General features: G+C 28.7%; 1 protein-coding gene across 1 annotated transcript; it reads left to right on the top strand.

Annotated features, from left to right (window-relative positions):
* Window positions 1-3,364: 3,364 nt before the first annotated feature.
* LOC129310036 (monothiol glutaredoxin-S3-like) lies at window positions 3,365-4,085 on the top strand. Its single transcript, XM_054951859.1, has one exon. The coding sequence runs from the start codon at window positions 3,585-3,587 to the stop codon at window positions 3,930-3,932; it is 348 nt and encodes a 115-aa protein (XP_054807834.1). The 5' UTR covers window positions 3,365-3,584; the 3' UTR covers window positions 3,933-4,085.
* Window positions 4,086-22,113: the final 18,028 nt, after the last annotated feature.

The raw sequence follows: 22,113 nt of genomic DNA, 5'->3' as shown, positions 1-22,113 counted from the left end.
TTTTATTTATTTATTTTTAAATAAATTTGAGTTTTAAAATTTTTAGGATGTTACAAAAGTGATCCAAAGTGCTCACACACAAATTAAACAAGCACCCCGTAATAAAATAATTGACATTGGTTTTATTAAAAGGGACCATGACCACTTAAAACCGAGATCTCAAATATTTTAGAGGGAGATACTTTAATTTTAATTGGGTTTGATAATAATCAAATCTTGACGCAGACAGGCATAACAACAACAACAATTCAAGGCTTGAGATAGAACTATTAAGAGCGATATTTATATTTAATATCTAATCACATATAAAATATAATTGCTTTTAAAAGGAGAAAACTTGTGTGCAATAAAAAATAAGTTTGAGATATTAGCAATTTAAAAACAACATACATAGGGAGAGGTAAATTTGGATAATGAAGTAAATTAGACACAATAATACCATCCAGGACCTTTTGAAAAAAAAAAAAAAAAACAAGAGGAAGAAGAAGAAGAAAAAGTGCAATAATGGAGCGGTCATGTGACGCAGAATCTGAAGACCGTAAGTGACATCCAAGAACAGAGGTTGGTCAATGCACTGAATAAACAAATGAATCCAACAAACACAAAACAAAACAAACAAAAGTCAAAACCCCTCCCAACACTCCATTCCCTCTATGACTGTCGGTTTTAACTTCATGAACGCCTCATGTTGGTCGCTTTCTGTGTTCTTTCCCAACAAAAAATGAAAAATAATACTTAAATTATTCAATGCAAACAAAGCACTTCATTGAAAAAAAAAAATCATTATAATCATCAATTCATTATCATTATAAAATTTACAACAAACTCTGTTGTCCGCCAAGGCACCAATCATAAATTATGTGATTTATTAAACAATACATGGGGAAATAAGTCTAATTATTTTAATAAATATAATTTTAGTGGATTGTATTACTACTAGTATACTTTCTTTTTTCAATTTATTAACCTTAACTATAAAACTGTCTATAAATTTCGACCAAACGGGCAAGTTGGCTTTATATATATAAGCAACTAGCAAGGCAGAATCATTAAAAAAAATCAAATATTGGAAAATAAAAAAGTTTGACCTGGTATTGTTGCTGAAAGTCAAAACACGCCGCATCTAATTTTAGAGCCTCTAGATCAGTGGCGCGATCTCTCTCTCCCTCTCTCTACGCACCTACATCACGCAAGATAGAATTAAAATAAAGACCTGGAGGGGCAAATTTCAACCTGTGTGACACATATAATTACAATAAATGAAAATATATTGATTTTTATTTTATCACTAAAGACTTCGATCAAAAGATTTGAATTCCCGTGGGAGAAGCGTCAACTATCCAACGATATTTCAAATAATATTGCACAATAAAGATTGCTATTGGCAAGAATTTATACAAGCACCATTCTTTTTATTTTTAGCTAGTTTAACTTTAACCCTGAAATGCTTTGTTTTTTGTTTATTTTCCTTTTCCCTGTACATGTATCATGAATTGAAGTCAAATGAACTAAATATAATATAACGGTATAATGGTTTTGACTATGGGGGCCGTTTGCGTAGACAAAAAGCCCATGATTTTTTTTCTGTTGTTGCTCAAATGACTTTCATCTAAATCAATGTTTTTAGTTGGAAAAATGATAATTAAAAATTTTTTAAGAACATTAATCTTAATTAAAAATTATAAATTTTTGAAATCTTAACTATGGTCCTTAATTAAAATAAAAAAATGTAATTTGTGATGTAGGATTTACTAACTCTATTTAGAGATTCACTAATCCAATTTAAAAAAATTATTAATGTATATTGTGAAAACATAAAACCTCACTTGGGAATCGATTATGTAACAAAGAGTGCCACTTGAAAATTCATTAACCTGACTTGAAAAAATTTCTAACGTATATTGTGAAAATATGAAATCTCATTTAAAAATTGATTATTTAACAAAAAACGTCATTTGAGAATTCACTAACCAGACTTAAAATAATTTCTAACATATATTTATCCCACTTGAAAATTGATTATTTGACAAAAAGTCACTTGTCCAAATTGGATTTTTTTGTTAAATAATCGATTCCCAAGTGAAGTTTCATATTTTCACAATATACATTAAAAAATTTTTCAAACCAGGTTAGTAAATTTTTAAGTGGTGTTTTTTGTTAAAAAATTAATTTCTAAGTGAGATTTCATATTTTCACAATATACGTTAGCAATTTTCTTAAATTGGGTTAGTGATATTAGTAAATCCCATCTCATAAGCTATATTTTTTTTATCCCAATTAAGAAACATGGTCCTTCAATGAAATTTTAAAATTTTATTATCCTTAATTAAAATTAATGTTTGTAGAGGATCCTTAATTATCATTTTTCCTTTTTAGTTCCTCCCTTAATGCCTAAATAAATTAATTGATTTAATAAAGGCAGCCAATTCCCAATAGAAGCCTAATTGGGCTGGATTGAGCGCAGTTACATTTGCCAAGAAATGGGCCGATGCTTAAAGGTCCTACTCTAATATCACAACTTATGTTTCCAGTCCAAAACAGGTTTAACGATTCAGGTAAAAGGCCTAGCCAAAGTCGGGCCCACGAAGGGATCAAGGACATAGTGGGTATATATTTTGCCGAACAAAATCATATTCATATTTATTTCAACGGAAGTTGCAAATATTAGTAAGGATTTTGTTCTTAGTCACAAGATCGTCAACTCACTTAAACTTTCATTAAAAAAAAAATTGCAAAGGTTGGTTAAAAAGAGTAAACAAAACTATCACGGCAATTGTTAGCTTAATGGGCCAATTTTGTCATTGAAAATATTTGGAAGGAAGGAGAGCAACCTATTAACACAATGACCAAAATATTTTTAGTTAATTCCTTAATAACAAAATTATCCCTAAAAATGTCCTGAGTTATTTTGTTTTCAATTGCAAATTACTGTTATCTATATCTTGTTATTAATGGGTTTTATGAAACAGTGTTTTTTTCAACGTTTTGGTAATACATACACTATATTCTCTGGTTTGATCTAAACAATTTAATTAATTGGAAGAACTTGCACAAGTTGCTGAAAAAAAGAAATGGATTCTTGTATAGTTTTATAAGTCATTTCGTGCAAGTCTGGTCTGCCGGCTGCTATTTCTATATTTTAAACTAAAGAAAATCACACTCAAGAACTGTTAAAATATGTTATTTGTAAACAAGAATTAATAATAAGTTACTGTTTGAAAAAAAAGAGTCCTTGTTCTTGTTTTTACAACAATAAATTATTTATTAAGCCTTATCTATTAATAATATTCTTTAGTAGATTGATCCTTCTAAACCAAGTGAATATTAAAACTCCACTACTCTTGTCGTGGAAGCAGATTGACGAAGATTTAATCAAATCTTCCCGTGTAAAATTGGATCATGCGAATCTGAACAACAAGTGGGGGACAAATTCGACTTTTATTAATTTCAAAGGAACATGCATATGCCTCGCAAAGCTAGAAGAGGAACAAACCGCCATATTTGTTTTCCCCCGAGCTCGAATATTTAGAAACCCGCCGGCCGCACGCGTAGCTAGCTAGCAGCCTCATCAAAATCCTAATAACATGGCAATCGCATCAGCAGTGTCAAAAACGACGACGGAGACGGCGAGGGAGGTGACGGAATTGGCGGCATCGACGACACCAGTGGTGATCTTCAGCAAGAGCTCTTGCTGCAGGAGCCACGCCATCAAGACGCTATTCGTAGGCTTGGGTTTCAACTTTACGGTTCATGAGATCGACAAGATGCCCGGAGGCAGTGAAATCCAGCAAGCCCTTTCACGGCTTGGATGCAGCCCGCCGGTGCCCGCGGTGTTCATCGGCGGCCACCTTCTAGGTGGAGCCAACGAAGTCATGAGCCTTCACGTCTCCAATTCCCTGATTCCAATGCTTCGCCGAGCAGGCGCTCTTTGATTTTATGTGTGTGTGTGTGTGTCTGTATTTTCAGCTTGATTGGTCTATATGCGAGTGTGAAAGGGTAAGATTCAAACCCACATCATGATAAGAAAACTATATGCAATAATTGAGGACAAATTAGTGGGTTTCTAATCCTTTGTTCAATGTTCAGCACGTATGGTATATTTTTAGTTAGATATAATTGATTATAAAAATTTTTATTAATATGATTAATTTTGAATATAATTGATTATGTTATGTGATATATATAATTAGTTTATAAGATTGATTTTATTTAGAATTGAAAAGTAGAATTGAAAAGCATAATTAAAAATAAGGTAAAATATAGTTTTGTGAAAATATATCCAAATACCCTTATTACATGTTAAAATTAATTATGAATTTAAAATTATAATTTTTTTAAAAAATATCAAAACACCTCTATGCACGCCAGAATTAATTATAAATTCAAAATCCTTTTAATATTTTAAAATATTAAAATTTTAAAATATTTTTAATCTTTATAATTTTATTTTTTAAAATATAGGGACCAATATTTAAAAGGTTAAAATTTTAAGGACTAAATTGTAAGAGATAAAGTTTAAATACTGATTTACAATTAAGTCAAAACTTCAAAAACTAAATTATAATGAGTTAAAGTTCAGGGATTGAATTACAAATAGGTTGAAATTATAAGGACTAAATAATTAATTTTTTTAAATTAAAAAGTAGAATTGAAAATAAGGTAAAATATAGTTTTTTAAAAATATATCCAAATACTCCTATTACATGTTAAAACCAATTATGAATTCAGAACCATATTTTTTAAAAAATATCTAAACACTCACTATATATGTTAAAATTAATTATGAACCTAAAACTATGATTTTTTTTAAAAAATATCCAAACACCCCCATACATGCCAAAATCAATTATGAATCCAAAATCACGATTATCTTATAAGCTACTATTATTTGCTTTTCAATTCATATTTTTAATTATACTTTTTTAAAATTTATCCAAAAATCATATAAATTATTGTACAAATAATATTTTTGGGTTTATAATTAATTTCAACATATATAGAGGTATTTGAATATTTTAAAGAAAAACATAATTTTAGGTTCAAAATTGATTATGGCATGTGTTAAAAATTAATTTAATTAAGCAGCACCAGATAAATTTTAAAGCTTTCATATTTGTATTCAAATTAAAATTGATAATATAAGTCAACCCGCAACTCGTAGGTTGGTCTGCAGTGGGTTGTGGGTTTCATGGGGTGGGTTGGTATAACCCACATCTTATGCGAGTCATAAATGAGCTGACCCGCTAATCCACAGTGAGTTCGCAAGTTTGCGAGCTAACCCACTAGTAAAAAATATTTTTTTAATGTTGAAAATTATAAATTCATCTCTCAAATCTTTTTGTGATAAAACCATGTAACCAAACACACTATAAGGGGGGAAATTTACTTAACATGTTTGGTCTGAGGAGGAATGGGAGTGAGTGAGGGAAAGGAAGGGGAAAAAAATAGAGAGATGAGGTGAAAATTTTTTTTTCCTCCTCCCTCCTATATATTTTCTTCATTAAGTTTTGGGCCCATCTTTATATTTTCTAAATTATCATTATTAAAATTTATCTTTCCATTTCTAAAAACTAAACAGACTAAATGAATTTGAATTAGTGATGGCTGAATACTGCAAGATAGTTTGTTAGAAAAAGATAAAAATTGATTGTCAGTGAATATTTTGAAAATGTAAGTTATATTAAAAATAATATAGAATATTAAGTTGTTATTATTATTATTATTTGCATCTACTATTCCATGTCTTTGATTTAAACTAATTATTGCAGTAATATTTTTGGAGGGCATGCACGTCTCATTAAAAATTTAATCATTGTTATATATTTAAAATTTGAATAATATCTTTTTTACTAAGTTGGATCAATCTTTTTATTATCAGGTGGTCAAAGTACATCCTGGTAATATTATTATATTTATGTTGCATGGTGTGAGATGTGATCTGAATTGTGATTTGTCAAAATGTGAATAAATAGGGAGGGCCAAAAATGATGATGGAATGATCACCACAAGGAAAAACAACCAAGTGTGAGTGAGTCTCTATGTTTTTTTCTTTTTTAATAATAAGCAGGTCAACCTGTAGGTTAATCATGGATTCAAATAATGTGACATGGGTCAAATCAGACCTGCATAAAAAATGAATATGCTTTTTTGGTTTTTTCTAACTTAACATATTCATTTTTGTGGGTTGGCGGATTGAGCTCAATTACCTACTTTAATCCAGATATCTTATAAATAAATTTTCATATTTTAAATATCACCTTCGGATTTTTCTTGAGCGAGTCTTAATCTTAATAATTAATATGGAGCGTCGCATATGGTACTAAAAAAAAAAAGTCTCTTACTGGTCATTCGTCATTTTAGCAAAGAATCCTGCGGTCTACGAACCAGCATTATAATGTGCAATGGAAAAAGGAAAAAGAAAAGAAACAAAAGCAAAATCCTATACTTAATGAAGTGTGTGTGTTTGGATTAGAATTGGCCAAAATTTGGTTTTGGCAGAAGGAGTAATACAAAATCCTACAAAAAGATATTATATAATTAATTAACTTTAAGACAGGGAGAGTGAGTTGTGCGCGCGCGCGCGTCTTATGCTCGGTTCATTATTTAATATAAGCAATATAAAACTGATCTTAGACACGCACGTATTGAGTATGGGAGCGACCATAAATTTATACTATGATCAAGGGCGGAACCAGAGCTCCAGGTTAGAAGGAGATCAGAGATTTCTCTACGAAAAATATGAATCAAAGTTTGAAGAAGGGGAAGTATTCAATCACATAGTTTCGACTTCTAGAATATGACGCCCTTGGACCTTCTATTTGATTGTATCGAAAGGCCTAATGAATTGAAATTTTTTTATTGAGCCAGGTCATTTCGTCAATTATATATCATTTAACTTTTTATTTTAAATATTTATTATTAATATATATTTAAAATAATTTTAGGGATAATAAAATTTTTAATTTTTTAAATTTATTTTAATTTTCAATTTGATTTTTTAAGTACTTAAAATTTTATAACCACACAAAATTAGTCCTTTTTAAAGGGGAAAATAAAATATGAGATAATTTTGTGTAATATAAAATTTTTAGTACTTAATTGGTAGAATTTAAATTTCAAAAATTAAACTGATAACTAAGACGAATATAAAAAATTAAAAGCTTCATTGTATCATAAAGAGGGGACATGTGCAAGTGAAAGAGAAAAGGAAGACATAATTATTAGAGACAAGGGGTGAAGCCAAAAGTGAAAAAAATAAGAGGCCAAGGCAGTACTTTTACTCTCCGTTGATCTACTCGCTCAGGTCCCAAGCCTCATATTTCCGTGTTAAAAAAAAAAAAAAAGGAAAACAAAACAAAATAAAAAAAAATCTTGGGGTCAAGGTAGGTCCGCCCCCGACTTTGGCATTGAACGGCTTTGGAGTTCAAACGAAATAAATTAGTATGTGTTTGCCAAAATAAAATTCATACATATTAGGGGTAATGGAACAAATGGGTCTCTAAATTATAAATTTAAAAACATTTAAAATTTTAAATTCATTTTTGATATAATATTTTTTTTTTAAATTTTAACTTTAAAAATAATACAATCTAACCCCTTGTCATTAATAAAAGTTTACTTAGTTGTTAATTAACCAAAAATTACCAAAAGAGGATCAATAAAATTTTGTTGGTTCTTTTTTGTAATTTTTTGTATTTCTTGTATGTAATTTTTTTTATTTTTTACTATAATTTTTAAATTAATTAATTATTAAAATTAACTTTGACTTATGGCAGGAGTCATATTACATCACGCTTAAAAGTTAAAGAGAAATATTATATCAAAAGAGAATTTAAAATTCTTGACGTTTATCACTATTAGAAAAATTAGAATTAGTGATGGATTGAGAATCTATCATTATATATATAATTATTGACGGAATAGTGGTAGGAGTAAAAATATGTTATTATTTTATCAAAATATCCAAATTTAACAACAAATTGATTTCCATCACTAATTTCCGTCACTCTAATATTATGATTAATGACAAATTCAGTGGTGAAGCCACACACAGGGAGAGGTAAATACACTCCCTCACATCTAGAAAATTACATTTGGGGCATATAAAATTTACAATCTTGCACCCTAGTTTCAAAATTTTGCAAAATAAAATCCAACCATGTCAAATTAAGTCATCTTTTTAGGTAAAATATTTTTTTTCAAATTTAAACTCTATAACAATTTTTTAACACATTTTTGCCCAAATAAATTTCAATATATTTTTTCCAACAAAAAAATATGCATAACTTTACTTATGTTATTATATTTTTTTGTCTAATGTAATTATTTTTTAAAATTATCATATTATTTTTTAAATTGAGTTGTCTCATACCTTCTAACTTTGGGTCTTAGCTCCGCCACTAGATGGATTGATGACAAACACAATACTCTCTCTATATAAAAATGTAAGGCATTTTTAATCAAAATATACCTTTTAATAAAATAGTTTCTTATTTTCAAACTAATATTATCTTTTCATATTAATCTTTATTTAATAGGATGTTTCACTTTAAAATAAATATAAAGTGATTTATTTATCAGGAATACTTTTGAAAAAAAAACATATAGTAATTACATCTTGAAATGATGAAAATGCCTTATATTTTTAAATATACAATCTTTCAAAAAATACTTTACATTTTTTAATAGAGGGTAGGGTCATCCAAAAATTCTCTAGTCCGATCCGACCCAATCTAACCTGAGATGGTCCTATCTTGTTCGGTCCTTATAAACACTGATCCTTTAGGATCAAAAAGATTAAAAAAATAAGACTATTTTTTTAGGTTAGACTGGATAAGAGATTATGCATCTAAGTCACTTAATCCAATCTGATTCTATTAATTTATTTAATATAATTATAATTAATTTTTTTATGAATGCTTCAAGTATAATTGACGGCAAGGAGATGATTGCATAAAGATTTATTAAATTAGTTTTTAAATTGTTGTTGTAATGTAGTATTGTTGAAATTTGTTAAGTGTTATTTTTATTGAAGTTATAAATTTAAATCATTTAAACTGTAACTAAAAATTTTTCTTCTTGTTGGAAATTATTTTAGATTTATTATGATTATAGATGATTTTATTATCTTAATTGAGTTTATTAGGTTGAAATGAATTATTGCCTCTCATAGAAAAAAAATAGTTAAGTGAGTACTGAACTAATAAGATCAATTTTTTATTTCTATGAATCAAGTTCGATCCTTTTAATCTTTAGGTTATTATTGTACAATACTAGACTATAAATTACCTAATCTAGTCCTTTTTATGAAAGACAGTAGACTTCCAGTTAGGCTAAAATTCAGTGTCATACAGTCCTTTGTGCAGCCTTAACTAAAGGAGTATCTATTACTATTTTATCAAAATTTTTTATTAATGATAAAATATTAACCTTTGCTAATATTCATTTTCTAAATTGTAATAATTCATGATATATGTAAAAATCCACATTTATATCATTAAATTTTTGAATTATCAAATTGATTACATTTTAAAAAATATATTTTGAAAATTTTATTAGTGGAATATATACACATAATGTAATAAAATATAATTTTTATCAATGCAAGTTAGTTCGTAAATGTTTTATCATTTGATATTTTGATACATAGCGTTAACCTTTTCATGTTGTCATTTTGATAAAAAAGTTATATTATTAATGTATTATATAATTAATAATACACATTACATACAAGTTATATATTATTATTTATTAAATTAAGAAATTATAAATATATACCAATGAATGTAATTTTTTTATAAAATATTGGATAGAACAATTTGTAAAAAAGAAAGCTAAAATCTGAATAATGTAAAAGGAATTATTATTTTTTAATTCATATGATTATTTTTATTCATTTTTTCTGTTTAAAATTTATATAATTATTATTTCAATTAATTATAAATTAAACATATTCAACATTTTCTTGCACTGATGATACTAATTAATTACACATATTTCAACGTAAAAATACATATATTTCATATAAAACAATATATACCACAACTTTTAATTACATGAATTAAAAATAGAAATAATGAATAAAAATAATAATTTATTTCACCTTTTTGGTTTTTTTTGACAAATTGTATGTAATTTCTCATATAAAATATATTCCTTTAGATTTAAAATAAGAACATTTTTCTAAGTTAATTTTGGTCTAAAATAAAAGTTACTTGGTACTTGTAATAATTTTTCTCTATTCTATTCATTTTATTTATTAACCTGGTTGTGTGGATTTATGCATTCTTCTTTCTCATTATTGATGATTAAGATTAATAATAAAAAATAATATATATTTTTATGAGAATAAAAATTTTATTGATGCACAAGTTATTGTTGAAAGTTATTATTATTTTTTATTGGTGGAGTATAACTTCTTAAAAAATTGAGGATAGGATTTCCGTATGTGTGTGTGTAATTTTATAGGTGCAAGGTATTTTTAACTCAATTGGCAAAACAAAGTCATGGGCATAGCACACGCAAGGTCTCTAGTTCGAACATGGAAGGATGCATTTCTTAAAAATTGAATTCCAAGTCTCAAGTGGAGGAGGGGTTAGAAGTCTGAGGATAGAAAAATATAATAAGTTTTTTAATAATAGGATCAATAAAATTAATTAATTAAATAATAGTGATGGATTTTATTAACGGCTGATATCTCCCACAAAATTAGTGACAAAAACATTTTCTTCTCATATATTAGTAATGATGTATTTCTGATGGATTTAATAACAAAAATTTGTGTTACTAAATAATAAATTAATGACGGATTTTGTCATTTAGTTATATATTTATCCCTCATGGATATCAATTTTTTTAATAGTATATAGACTTGTAATTTATAAACCAATTTCCTTTTTTATCCTATATGTTAGTGAATGTGGACAGTTAGGGTTGATAACAACACAGGATAAAATCAATAAAGAATATTGGAATTCGATGAGGAAATTTATCCACATGCTCGGGTAGCTAGCTAGTCTAATTGTAATTTAATGGACCATATGTTCTAAAATGACAAAGGATTCCAACAAAGATACTCCACAATTATAAAAAAAGTTAAAATATTGCAACATGAATACATGTCATAGTCATTTCGATCGTATCATCGCAGATCGATTCATGTCAACGGAAAAGATTATGCTAGGTCTTGAATTTTCAACTTTTTCTATCATTTTTGTCATTTATGCTAGTCTCATGCTTATGAATAGGAATATATATGTTACAAAAATTAACGAGCTAAGAACTACTGCAATGAATTTGTTAGCAATGGATGTTCACTTCACTTCCATCTAGTAATGAGATATTGATCTCCGGTTCATAACCGACTTAGAACTTAATTACATTCATCATCCTTTAAGGCTCTAACATATAATTCTATTTTATTGTCCATGATGTTATCGTATTTGATGTTTCAGAATTAGTGCTTTGCAGATTTTGGCAAAAAAAAAAAAAAAGAGCTTCAGGTCAACTCATTTCTCAATTTTTTGTGTTTTCATTCTCAACTTTATCGTTAACTAGGTCGTCATTGTGTTAACTTTAATATATGATAAATGACTCTATAAGGAAAAAATAATCTATCATTTTATACCATTATTGCCATTAAAAATGTTAATATACATTTTTTTATGCTCATTATTTTTTTATTAAACATTTTGTCCAAACTAATTCATTATTAATGATATTTATTCTCATATTACCTCACAATATTTCACTCGTTTTCTTGATTTCACTAAAAAAAGGTTCAAAATAATTGATAAACATGTCAACATTAGAAAGAAAGTAGATACAGTTGTATACTTATCACACCACAATTGGTAAAATATAATTATGATGATTAAATAAAACTTCCTTTCCAATAATGGTAAAAAATGAATTCATAATTGCAGGATTGTACCAAGTATTAAGGTAATTCCTAATATCATAATATAAAAACCCTACCAGTATCGAGAATTTATATATGGAGGATAGCTAAAAAATTTTAATGAAAAAATTGTAAATAACATAATTCTTTAAACATAATAACTCATTAATGAAAAAAACAAAAAACCAAAAGAATGATTACTTTAAGAGCACATGGTGCAAGGGTTTTTATAAAATCAATCACAAAATAATGATAGAAATTCCATTAATGAATATAAAATTACCAAAATAAGGTCAAAAATCTTTGAAATTATACATTTATTTTTTATGAAGCTATTATGGGAATTAATTAATTTTTTGAATCATGTTAAACTGAATTTTTTTCTTTTTTCCCCAAAATAATCAACTTTAAACAATTGTAAAAAGAAAATTTCCAGTAACGACGATGTTTTCCTTATATTTAAAATATATAATTGTAATAAATGTCCAAATTTATAATTAAAACATTATTGAATTTAAAGTAATGCAAGTAGCATCGACAAAATATACAAAACAGTTGCGCATACCCTTCCTATATTATTGAAAGTCTACTCTTTTTAAGGAATTCTTGCAAGAATCTCCTACTCTTCCTCACGTAACTGTAAGAAATTAGGATTAAAATGAACTTTGGTGGCAGCTTGAACGAAATTTGTAACATCCTAAAAAAATTAATCAGAATTAAGTAAATAAGAAAGTGTAATTGAATAAATTAAGTTCATTAATGTGGTGTGTGACTAGAGAGGTTTAAAAGGTGTGTTTGGTTGCATTTCCAGCCTTAAATGCAGGTCCGTAGTGAAGTTGGACTATTTAGGGATAAAAAAGGGCAAAAAAAATTAAAGGAAGTAATTCCGTGCTTCACACCACGGCATGTGGTTTGTCAGCCATGACACGTGTGTGAGAATTAATAAGAGATTGGCCTCTCTATGGCATGTGTCATGACTCATGGCCAAAATCTTCTGATATTATGGTCGCAAAACAAACCATTTTAGAGGAGAGGAAAAAGGAGAAAATAAAGAGCATACCCATTGCTTTATTAGGGCACGAACTTGAAGACCAATAAAGACATTTTAAGACTTCTAATTACCCAAGGTAAGGTTTCAAAACCCTTTCCCTCCTTTCCTCTTCTATTTTCTCTGGTTGGGAAGCTAGGGTTTAAGCTAAAGTCATGGATTTTGATCCAAATAAACTATAGGTCCGAATTTATTGGCTAAAATAGATATAATAAGAGTTGTTTAAAGTATTTATACCCTACATTAATGGTTTTGTGAGTTGTTAATTGTTGGTGACCATTAATACATAAAAATGGCAATAAATATGGTTGTTAGAGTTGTGTTGAAGCTATTATGGTGGTTAAATGGTTCATTTATGATAATAAGAATTATTAAAACCTAGTAAACTTAATGGGTATGATTGGGAGTGAGTTTATAATTTTGATGAGAAAGAATGTGGAGTTAGAATGTTGAACATTGTCCAAATATGGGATAATAATGTTATCCTTATGATTTAATTGTAAATTAACTTAATTGGCACCATTCAAGTGTGAGAAGAAGCTTTGGGAGTTGTGTTTTGAAGGGTAAACTTTTGACCTCTCAAAGGTTTGAGCTAATTGGGAGAAATCTTATTCGTATGGTTTTAATTATTTATTAGTGATTTAAATCATTTGAAAATAATTTAGATGCTTATGAACCCTTCGATGCAAATTTGGCAATGTGTGAAATTGTTTTTACTTGTAGAAAACAATGTGCATATTTCTACTCATATAATTGATGAAGAATATGTGATATTTTACATATGGAGAATGATGAATGTGTGACATTTGGCATGAGGAGAATAGTGGATAAGAAAAATAGTATGAATATAATATGATGTTAATAATGGTGTTAACATGACATAATAAGTGTCTATATGTGCACAGGATGATCATTGGTGGGATTTTCACTTAAGGATGAAGTAGATTGGTAAATCTACATTGTAGTAGTGGCTTATCGTTGGAATCGAAAGCCTGCATTGGCACCGACAGTTGGAATCAATAGTTAGCATTATCCTATGATTGATTCAGGATTGTACCCTTGTTTTTTAAGGAATTATAACCTAACGAGTCTTTACTGATTTATGAGGAGAATAGATTAGGGGTACAACACCCTATGGTTATTAGTATCAGGAGAAACAACAATACACAAATAAGTAAGTTAGCCCTGACCTGATAGCTCATTACAAGTAAAAGGCTCGACTAGACTAAATTATAGATATAGCCATTGATAGCCACTAGTTTTATGTTGGAGATAATAGGAGGGTATAAGGTTGGCATTGATCATGCATTTAGTTCTAGCTATATGGTTGTTATTATTATGGTCTTGCATATTTTAAGGGTGCATGGTTGTTATTTTTATGACCCCATGATATGCATGATTGTGATACATTTCTTGCTAATTGTTTCATGCCTGATCACATGTCACTATTATTGTGGCTGAGGCTATACTTGATTTATGAGCATGTGATGTTTGGGTTATTACCATTTGTATCCATAATTAATTGATATGTAATTGTATCAGTTAAATTGACTTTGATTATTGGGTAGTTATACTTACTCCTCATTCTTCAATATTTTCAAGGCCTAACTAATCAAATCAGGATAGAGGAAATAATTAGAGGCTTATGATTGTGTGACAATTCTAATAGTAGGCCGCTATATTTATTTTTATGTGCATTTAACTTGTTAACCTACCAATTAGGACTTCATTCTATTATTTTGATCTACTTGCATTATAATTGAAAGTGTTATGTGTATTTCATGCCCTAAGCTATTTATTTATGATTGTAAATTTTATATAAGGCCTAAATTTCAGTACAAGTAGTATAAAGTGTATTTTGATTCTATGACACATATTTGATGTTTTATGCATGATTGACTCCCTTTTATGTTTTTAGCATTCAAGGGGTTGAGTAGTGAACTTATAATTTATGTGTATTGGATGGATGTGGTGTGTTGCATGAGTCTTAAATGGTTCAATGAGTATAGTCTAAGGGTTAGTGTAGGTTTTTAGCACTTGATGTGGTTTGGACACCATAGTTCTGAATTATTGTGAAAAAGAAGTGAGTTTTGAAAAGGGTGTCTAATTTTTGATTAAAAAAATAATTTAATTGTGAAAGTCATACCATTAACTAGAGTTAGGAGAAAGCTCTCTATTAGACATTTAGATCACCTCAATTGAATATTGGATAAAGAAATGGGACATGTCAGAAGTTTGTCTCGGGTGCTGTCATATAACAAGAGAATTTGTTATCACAAACTCATGCAATACGCCATGTCTCATTGCACAAAGATGGCACATTGCGGCACGGGAGTGTTATACCCTGGCGCATGTGTCTTTTTTGCCAAAATGATTTCCTTACTGCTTTTACAAATGCATTCATTTTTGGATTCTCATGCTTCTACACATGTTTTAAACTCTGGTTTAGGAATGTTGAAAATACATGGGAGTATTTAAATTGTGAAAACTAGGGATTCCATATTTGTGTAATTTTTACAAACTTGGTATTTACCTTAATGTTTGTAGATTATGGTGGATTAGTAAGGGTAAACTTACTTATATATCCTAAAGTTTACAAAGTCCCTCTTGCACACACCAATGAGAATGAATAATCAACCTTAACCTCACACTTCTAGTCTATGCTAAATAGTTCATGATCATTAAGTTGGACATCATTGTTGAAGTCAAAACTCATCTTCATCTCTAGTCTCGTCTTCTATGATAATGGTAGAAGGTTTAAAGATAGCCTTTCAACCTTTGCCTCACTCTTCCAGCTTAAATGAAGTCCTTCTTGTACACACCAGTGAGAATGAATGATCAACCTTAATCTCACACTTCCAGTCCATCCTAAATGGTTCATGATCATTAAGTTAGGCGTAATTGTTGAAATCAAAACTCATCTTCATCTCTAATCTCCTATTTTCCAATAATGGCAGAAGGTTTAAAGATAGCCTGTCAAGCTTTATTACAAATTTTAATATCTAAATATAAAGCTGGTCTTAATGCAAAAATGAAACTAGGATTCATTCAGTACATGTTTATAATCAAGGCCTCTTTAACTTGTTTAGAAAATAGCAGATATTAATTCCAAATTAATTTGCCTATAGAAATTTAGTTAAATTAATTGGTTAACCAATTTTCCTTATCATTTTGTATAACCATTTTCAAATGCCTATAGGTATTGACGCCTTACTAAATTTTGTTTTTGATGTTTGAAAACCTTAAATAAATTGAAACAAATTTAAGGCATAAAATACTCCTAGTCTATTCAACATATAAAGAGGAAAAACATGTGAGCACTTAAAATAAACCTATACTAAAACATATAAATGTAGATCCTACCACTTAAAATAAACTAATCTGCCAATAGCTAGTGGTTACTACATTAAAGGATAGATTACTACCATTATAGAACAACATAACTCATATAGGCTAAGAAGATACCTACAACTCCTAACCCTAGACACCTTTGAAAAATACTAAAGACTAACATCGAAGAATAAAACAAAAACATTAAACTTGAACAGAGATCTCAAACCTCAGTCTTCTCTAAAAGCAATATCTTATAACCTGCAAGCTTCCCAAATTTTGGATTAAAGAACACCATTGTGCATTTATTAATATAGGGACCTAAAACTAAACTAACCTACTAGGAACCAAAACAGAACTATAAAGAAATACAAGGAAAGATTCAGCAGTTATTCATAGCTCATTTACCAGTGGCAAACTCACAATCAAGGATCAACATGGCATTCACAATTTCATGGAGCATACTAAATTATTAACACAAGATGTAGCTATCAAATAGCTCAAATTAATAATGACACATGATTTGATCCCAAGTTCCCAAACCCATTACACAAAGGTAGCTTCCTTAACAGCAACAGTAAAAGCTAGCTTTTCTATTTTTGTTCGGTCAAATTCATTGCTTAAAGCTATAGATTGAAGCTTGACAAAGAACTATTTGAGGGATCCAAGAGTGTACTAAAAATACAAAGTTGGCTATATATTTGATTTCTTTATGATAGAGTTGATGACTAAAAGCATAAAAATCTTTAAAAATGAACTAACTCCATTATGATAGAGTTGACTCCAAGTATTTGGGTTGCATACCTCCTAGATTATTCTTACAAGGCAAAATTTTCAAAGATATTATTGATATAAATGACTCCATCAAAAAATCAAACAAGGCATAATTGTTAATAATTCTATTAGAGATTACAACAAAAACTATACACGAGCTTTGACACAATAGCTTACAAACTCAAGTTGAAATGACCCTTGTTAATTACAATGTTCCATTTAACATTAATATTGTACCCAAAAGGAAGCTAATGAAGTAACCATGTTTTAGAATATATCAACCACAAAACAATCATTGCAAACATTACCATGGCAAATTATATGCACCAATAGTAAATAAAGCATCAAATTTTAGCAGTTTGATAACAATTAATTTGACATTTGCATTCACTTCAGTGTTACATAGGTCTATATATATGGAGTACAAGTATCTTTTATCTAAACTACTAAGCACATTAAAAATTATGTAAATTCACACCAAAAATGAATCCAATACCCTTCCACGTGTGCATGTACAACATAGCATCAACAATCGAACACCTATCAATTTTTGGAATCTTTGCATGAGAATGACCAAAAATAGTGAACAAGCATCAATGAAAGGAATGGTGTTAAAAAAAAAATAAAACTTAAACTTAATTACTTCTGTTTTCAAGTAATAAAAGTAAGGGAGAAAAAGAATATCTATTATTTTTATTTCTCATTAATAATCTATACTACTACTACTACCCATTCTTGAACTATATATGAAGATAAGTGGGGAAAGACAACTTAGTAGCCTTGACATTAGGAAAGTTTGTTTGATCCTTAAGGAGTTTATAATTATAGTTGTTAGGATGTTGCAACATATTGCACTTTGTAGCACTGTTTTGAAAATCGGACCGGACCGGCCGGTCGGACCGGTCGGACCGTCGACCGGTCTGGTTTCCGGTCTGGTTCAAAGGAAAAAACCATTTTCAGAGTTGAGCCGGGTTGAGCCGTTTCGGACCGGCGGTCGGACCGGGAACCGGATCCGGTTTTCAAAAACCGGACTGTTCAAAAAAAAACTTTTTTTTTATTTTTTATCAAATTTTTTTAAAAAAATGACTAATTTTTTTAATCATTTGATATTATAGTGTATCATATAGCTTGTTAAGTCATGATAAACTTAAAATATTTAAGTTTTTTAAGTTAAATAGCAATTTTATATGTATTTCTTATATTTAAATTATTATATACATATATAATTTTTTTTAATTTAATTATTACGTCACCGGTTGGACCATTGGTCCAATCGGTTGAACCATGCGAACCGTGAACCGCTGACTTTTTCGGTTCAATGTCCGGTCCGGTTCTGAAAACACTGCTTTGTAGCCTCTATAAGTCTCAAAAAAATGAAATGTTCATCATGAAATACTATAAAAAGACAAAGAGATTGTAGAGTTCCTACACGATCCAGTGAAGCAAGAACCTAAACCTATAGTTGACATCCAAATGACAATTTGACAATGGTATTTATAGCAGTCATAGGTTTACTCATTGTAGCTTATGAATTCTCCAATCAAGCTCAGCTCTTTCTCTTTTTCTTCTTTTCTCCTTAATCAAACCACTAAAATTGTACATTGGTTAATCCCCTCAATAAAAGAAATGCATATCAGTTAACTTCCCCTGTTCCAAACAAGCCAAAATATGCATTGATTAAACCACTTTGATAAGGCCCTATAAATGTAAAAATTTACACATTCTCAATTTTTGAAAGAACATAGTTATGTGAAGGAAAAGGGAGGATAGGGAGAATAAACCTTTTAGATGAGATACAAAGCATGGATAGTAACCATTAAATGCTTTGGTTGAAATGAAACCCAATAAAGAGATGCATCTCATAAATATGCTTATTCCTATGATAGAGTAGAACAACCTACAGCTTGTGGAGAAAAGTAAGTAAACAATTCAAAATAGACTTACCAAGGTAGATTAGAAATTAACAAGAATATTGCCAACAACAGAGGAAGCAAGCCACAATCAAGAAGCAATGCTACGATTTGGTTTTGCTTCTTCTACATATAAGATTGAACCTTGTTACTCAGAAGCCCTAACTTAGTTCCTTCTAGCTACAAAAACAACCACAATCTCAAATGATGAGAACATGAGAGGGCTTAAGCACATCAACAGTAGGGACAAGAGATAACGTGAATGGGTTTCACGACAGTGATCGCAAGCTCAAGCATAGATAACGATGAAGTGGGTGAGGGAAAAAGAAGAGAGAATGCTAAGGCAACTTGTGAGGGCTGAACTTTTAAGAGGGGGAAGACATCAAGGATTAAGGTCTAGGATTTAAGGATTTCAAAAAAAACATAGGACAGTTGTTACAAATAACTATCCTATAACTAATGCAATTTTTTTTTAAAAAAAATGCTTGCATAAGCACATATAGGACGGTTGTTAATATAACTATCCTATGTTTTGTGTGTGTATGACAGTTATTCAAACAACCGCCCTATATTTGTTCTTGCGTATCTTCACTTTCTCATATAAGATAGTTGTGCCTATAACCATCCTATATGAGGCATGCCGAAAGCTGAGAGGAGAGAGGGTGAGTTTTTGCGAATGATGAAAATTAAAGCGCTCATCATCAAATTGATCTACTTCAGGGCCGTAGGAACCTACACACATAGAGAACCCAAAAACCAAAAAAAAAAAAAACAAAACAAAAGAATGTTAGCTTTAATTTATGGATATGTATGTGTGTAATACTTTATCCTAAACTATAAGTCACTTTTGGAGAGATTCAACATCTTAGAATATAAGATACTTTGAGAATATTAAGATTTCATTAAATAGGCTTACTTCAATATTAAATAAGTAATATTAGAAAAATACCATTAATAAAACCTTATTTTTATTAAAATATCTTATATTTTGGGATGTTAAATTTATTCAAAAAATATCAGCCCAAAAAATTCTAGGACGCGCCCAGAAAAGCTAAGCAATTTTTTTTTTTTTCTGTTGAGCATTGAACCTTGACTTTACCCGATGTGCCATTTTAACGATAACAAAAGATTTTAAAATTATTTCAGACAGATTTAATAATTAATTATGATTGTTTGGAATATATATTTGATTTGAAATCATAGCATAATTCGTTTATAAATAAATCGACACAAATTGAGAAGTTAATTAATGTTGATGCCCAGAACTATACACATAGTAGTTCCTATCGTGGCCTTCAAAGGCTTTCGATCATATATCCCTTTCTGGAATTAGATGCCAAAATTAAATCTCTGGAAAATTCGATGAATTCAACTTTAAATTTATATTCCAAAAAGCAGCAGATGCCTCAAAGATAGAAAAGGAACAAACCAAAAACCGCTCGTTTTATTAGAAAGCTAGATTGTGACACGAAATAACCCGATATGAACCTCTCTACTCTACGCATGTGTGTGCATATACTATAATATAACGCATTACCATATTATTTCCTAATTAATTCCAATTTCCAATTCATCATATATTTCCACCCTTTCCATTTTTTTTGGATAAGTATAAGGAGCAGCTTTCATCAACAGTAAAGAATATCTCTCCCAAGGTATTGAGAGCAATGAGTAAACATTTTCAACTCAATTGCTAAAGGCTGGAACTTAAACCCTAATCACTTGTTTAAGTGATGATAACATTTACCACTCACACCAATTTTAGGTGTTTTTGCCTTATCCATATAATCAATGCAGCTCAGATTCTCTCGGCTAAGAAAAGTGATTTTGCATATTTTTTTACCATAATTATGTATATAAAGGGGGAATACGTATCATTTGTTTGATTTTTAGTTTACCAAAATTTCTTTTGCTAAAAGTTTATTTGATAATCAGTTTAGTAAAAGTTAGTTGTGATAATAAAATTTATGTTTGAATATATTTTTTTAAAAATTAGTTTGATAAACTAAAAGTTGTTTGAATTAATAATGACTCATATTTTCAAATGTGCTTTTGAATATACAATGACAAAAAAAATATGTTGATTTATGATAATTTATAATTTTTTATACAAATCTGATATATTAAAAATTTTTAAAAAATGTGAACAAATTTAAAACAACATAAAATTTAATATGTTAAATAATAAGAATAAAAAAATATAAAGTCTGATATGTTGAAAAAAATCACTTAATAAATAGTTTAACATACATTAATATTACAAATTAACATGATTTAAAAAATATATATGATACATTTTTTATTCAAAAAAATTTAATCAATTGGATAAATATTTATTGGTTGATAAAAATTTTAAATAACATAAAATTTGATATATTAAATAATAAAAATATAAAACACAAAGTTTAATTTATTGGACAAAATTTTTATAAATAGTTGAATGTATATTAATGCTAAAAATTAACATAATTAATTATTCAATATATAATGCTAAAAACTTCATCTTTAATTATTATTATTATTATTATTATTATTATTTAAATTATTATTATATTTTTAATGAATTAATAATATTTTTAACTAAAAAATAATAAATTATATTTGAAATATCATGGTCAAATTATATTCTATTTTTCAAATTTACTTTTCAAAAGCTCATCTTACATTCACCATATTTACTTTCACTAATATTCTTAAAGTACTTTTCAAATACATTTTTATCTCTTTATTTTCTTCCAAACAACATTCCACACTCTAAAAGTCAGAAAGTACTTCTCAAATGTTAAAAGTTGATTATCCAAACACACCCCTTAAGCTCATTTTTTTCATAATACTCTCTTCAATTACCTATGAATGTATCTAAGTTGAGTAGTTTTTTTTTTTGGTAAAAACTAAGTTGAGTAGTTAATGTGAGAGAACTAAAAATATTCCAACTACCGCAACAAGGTTTTAAAAATTAGATTGACCAGTGAATATGATGAAATAGTGGTTCAATGATCAGTGCTTGGATTATGGTCTAATGGTGATCAAACTCATCATGATTCCACCAGTTTCCAGTTTCTACTGCAATACCACACTGAACACTGGCCCGATTCCGGGTGAACTGACCCTTCCTGTTAGGTTTTTAAAATAATCAGATTGTAAATGAAAGG

The sequence above is a fragment of the Prosopis cineraria genome, unplaced genomic scaffold (assembly GCF_029017545.1).
Source record: "Prosopis cineraria cultivar Desert tree isolate PC_DT_omini unplaced genomic scaffold, ASM2901754v1 PC4, whole genome shotgun sequence".
Lineage (NCBI taxonomy): Eukaryota > Viridiplantae > Streptophyta > Magnoliopsida > Fabales > Fabaceae > Prosopis > Prosopis cineraria.
This window is presented reverse-complemented; position numbering and strand designations above follow the sequence as displayed.

What these genes read in the sequence shown, in the direction of transcription:
- LOC129310036 (XM_054951859.1), top strand. Translation starts at nt 3,585, where the DNA reads ATGGCAATCGCATCAGCAGTGTCAAAAACGACGACGGAGACGGCGAGG.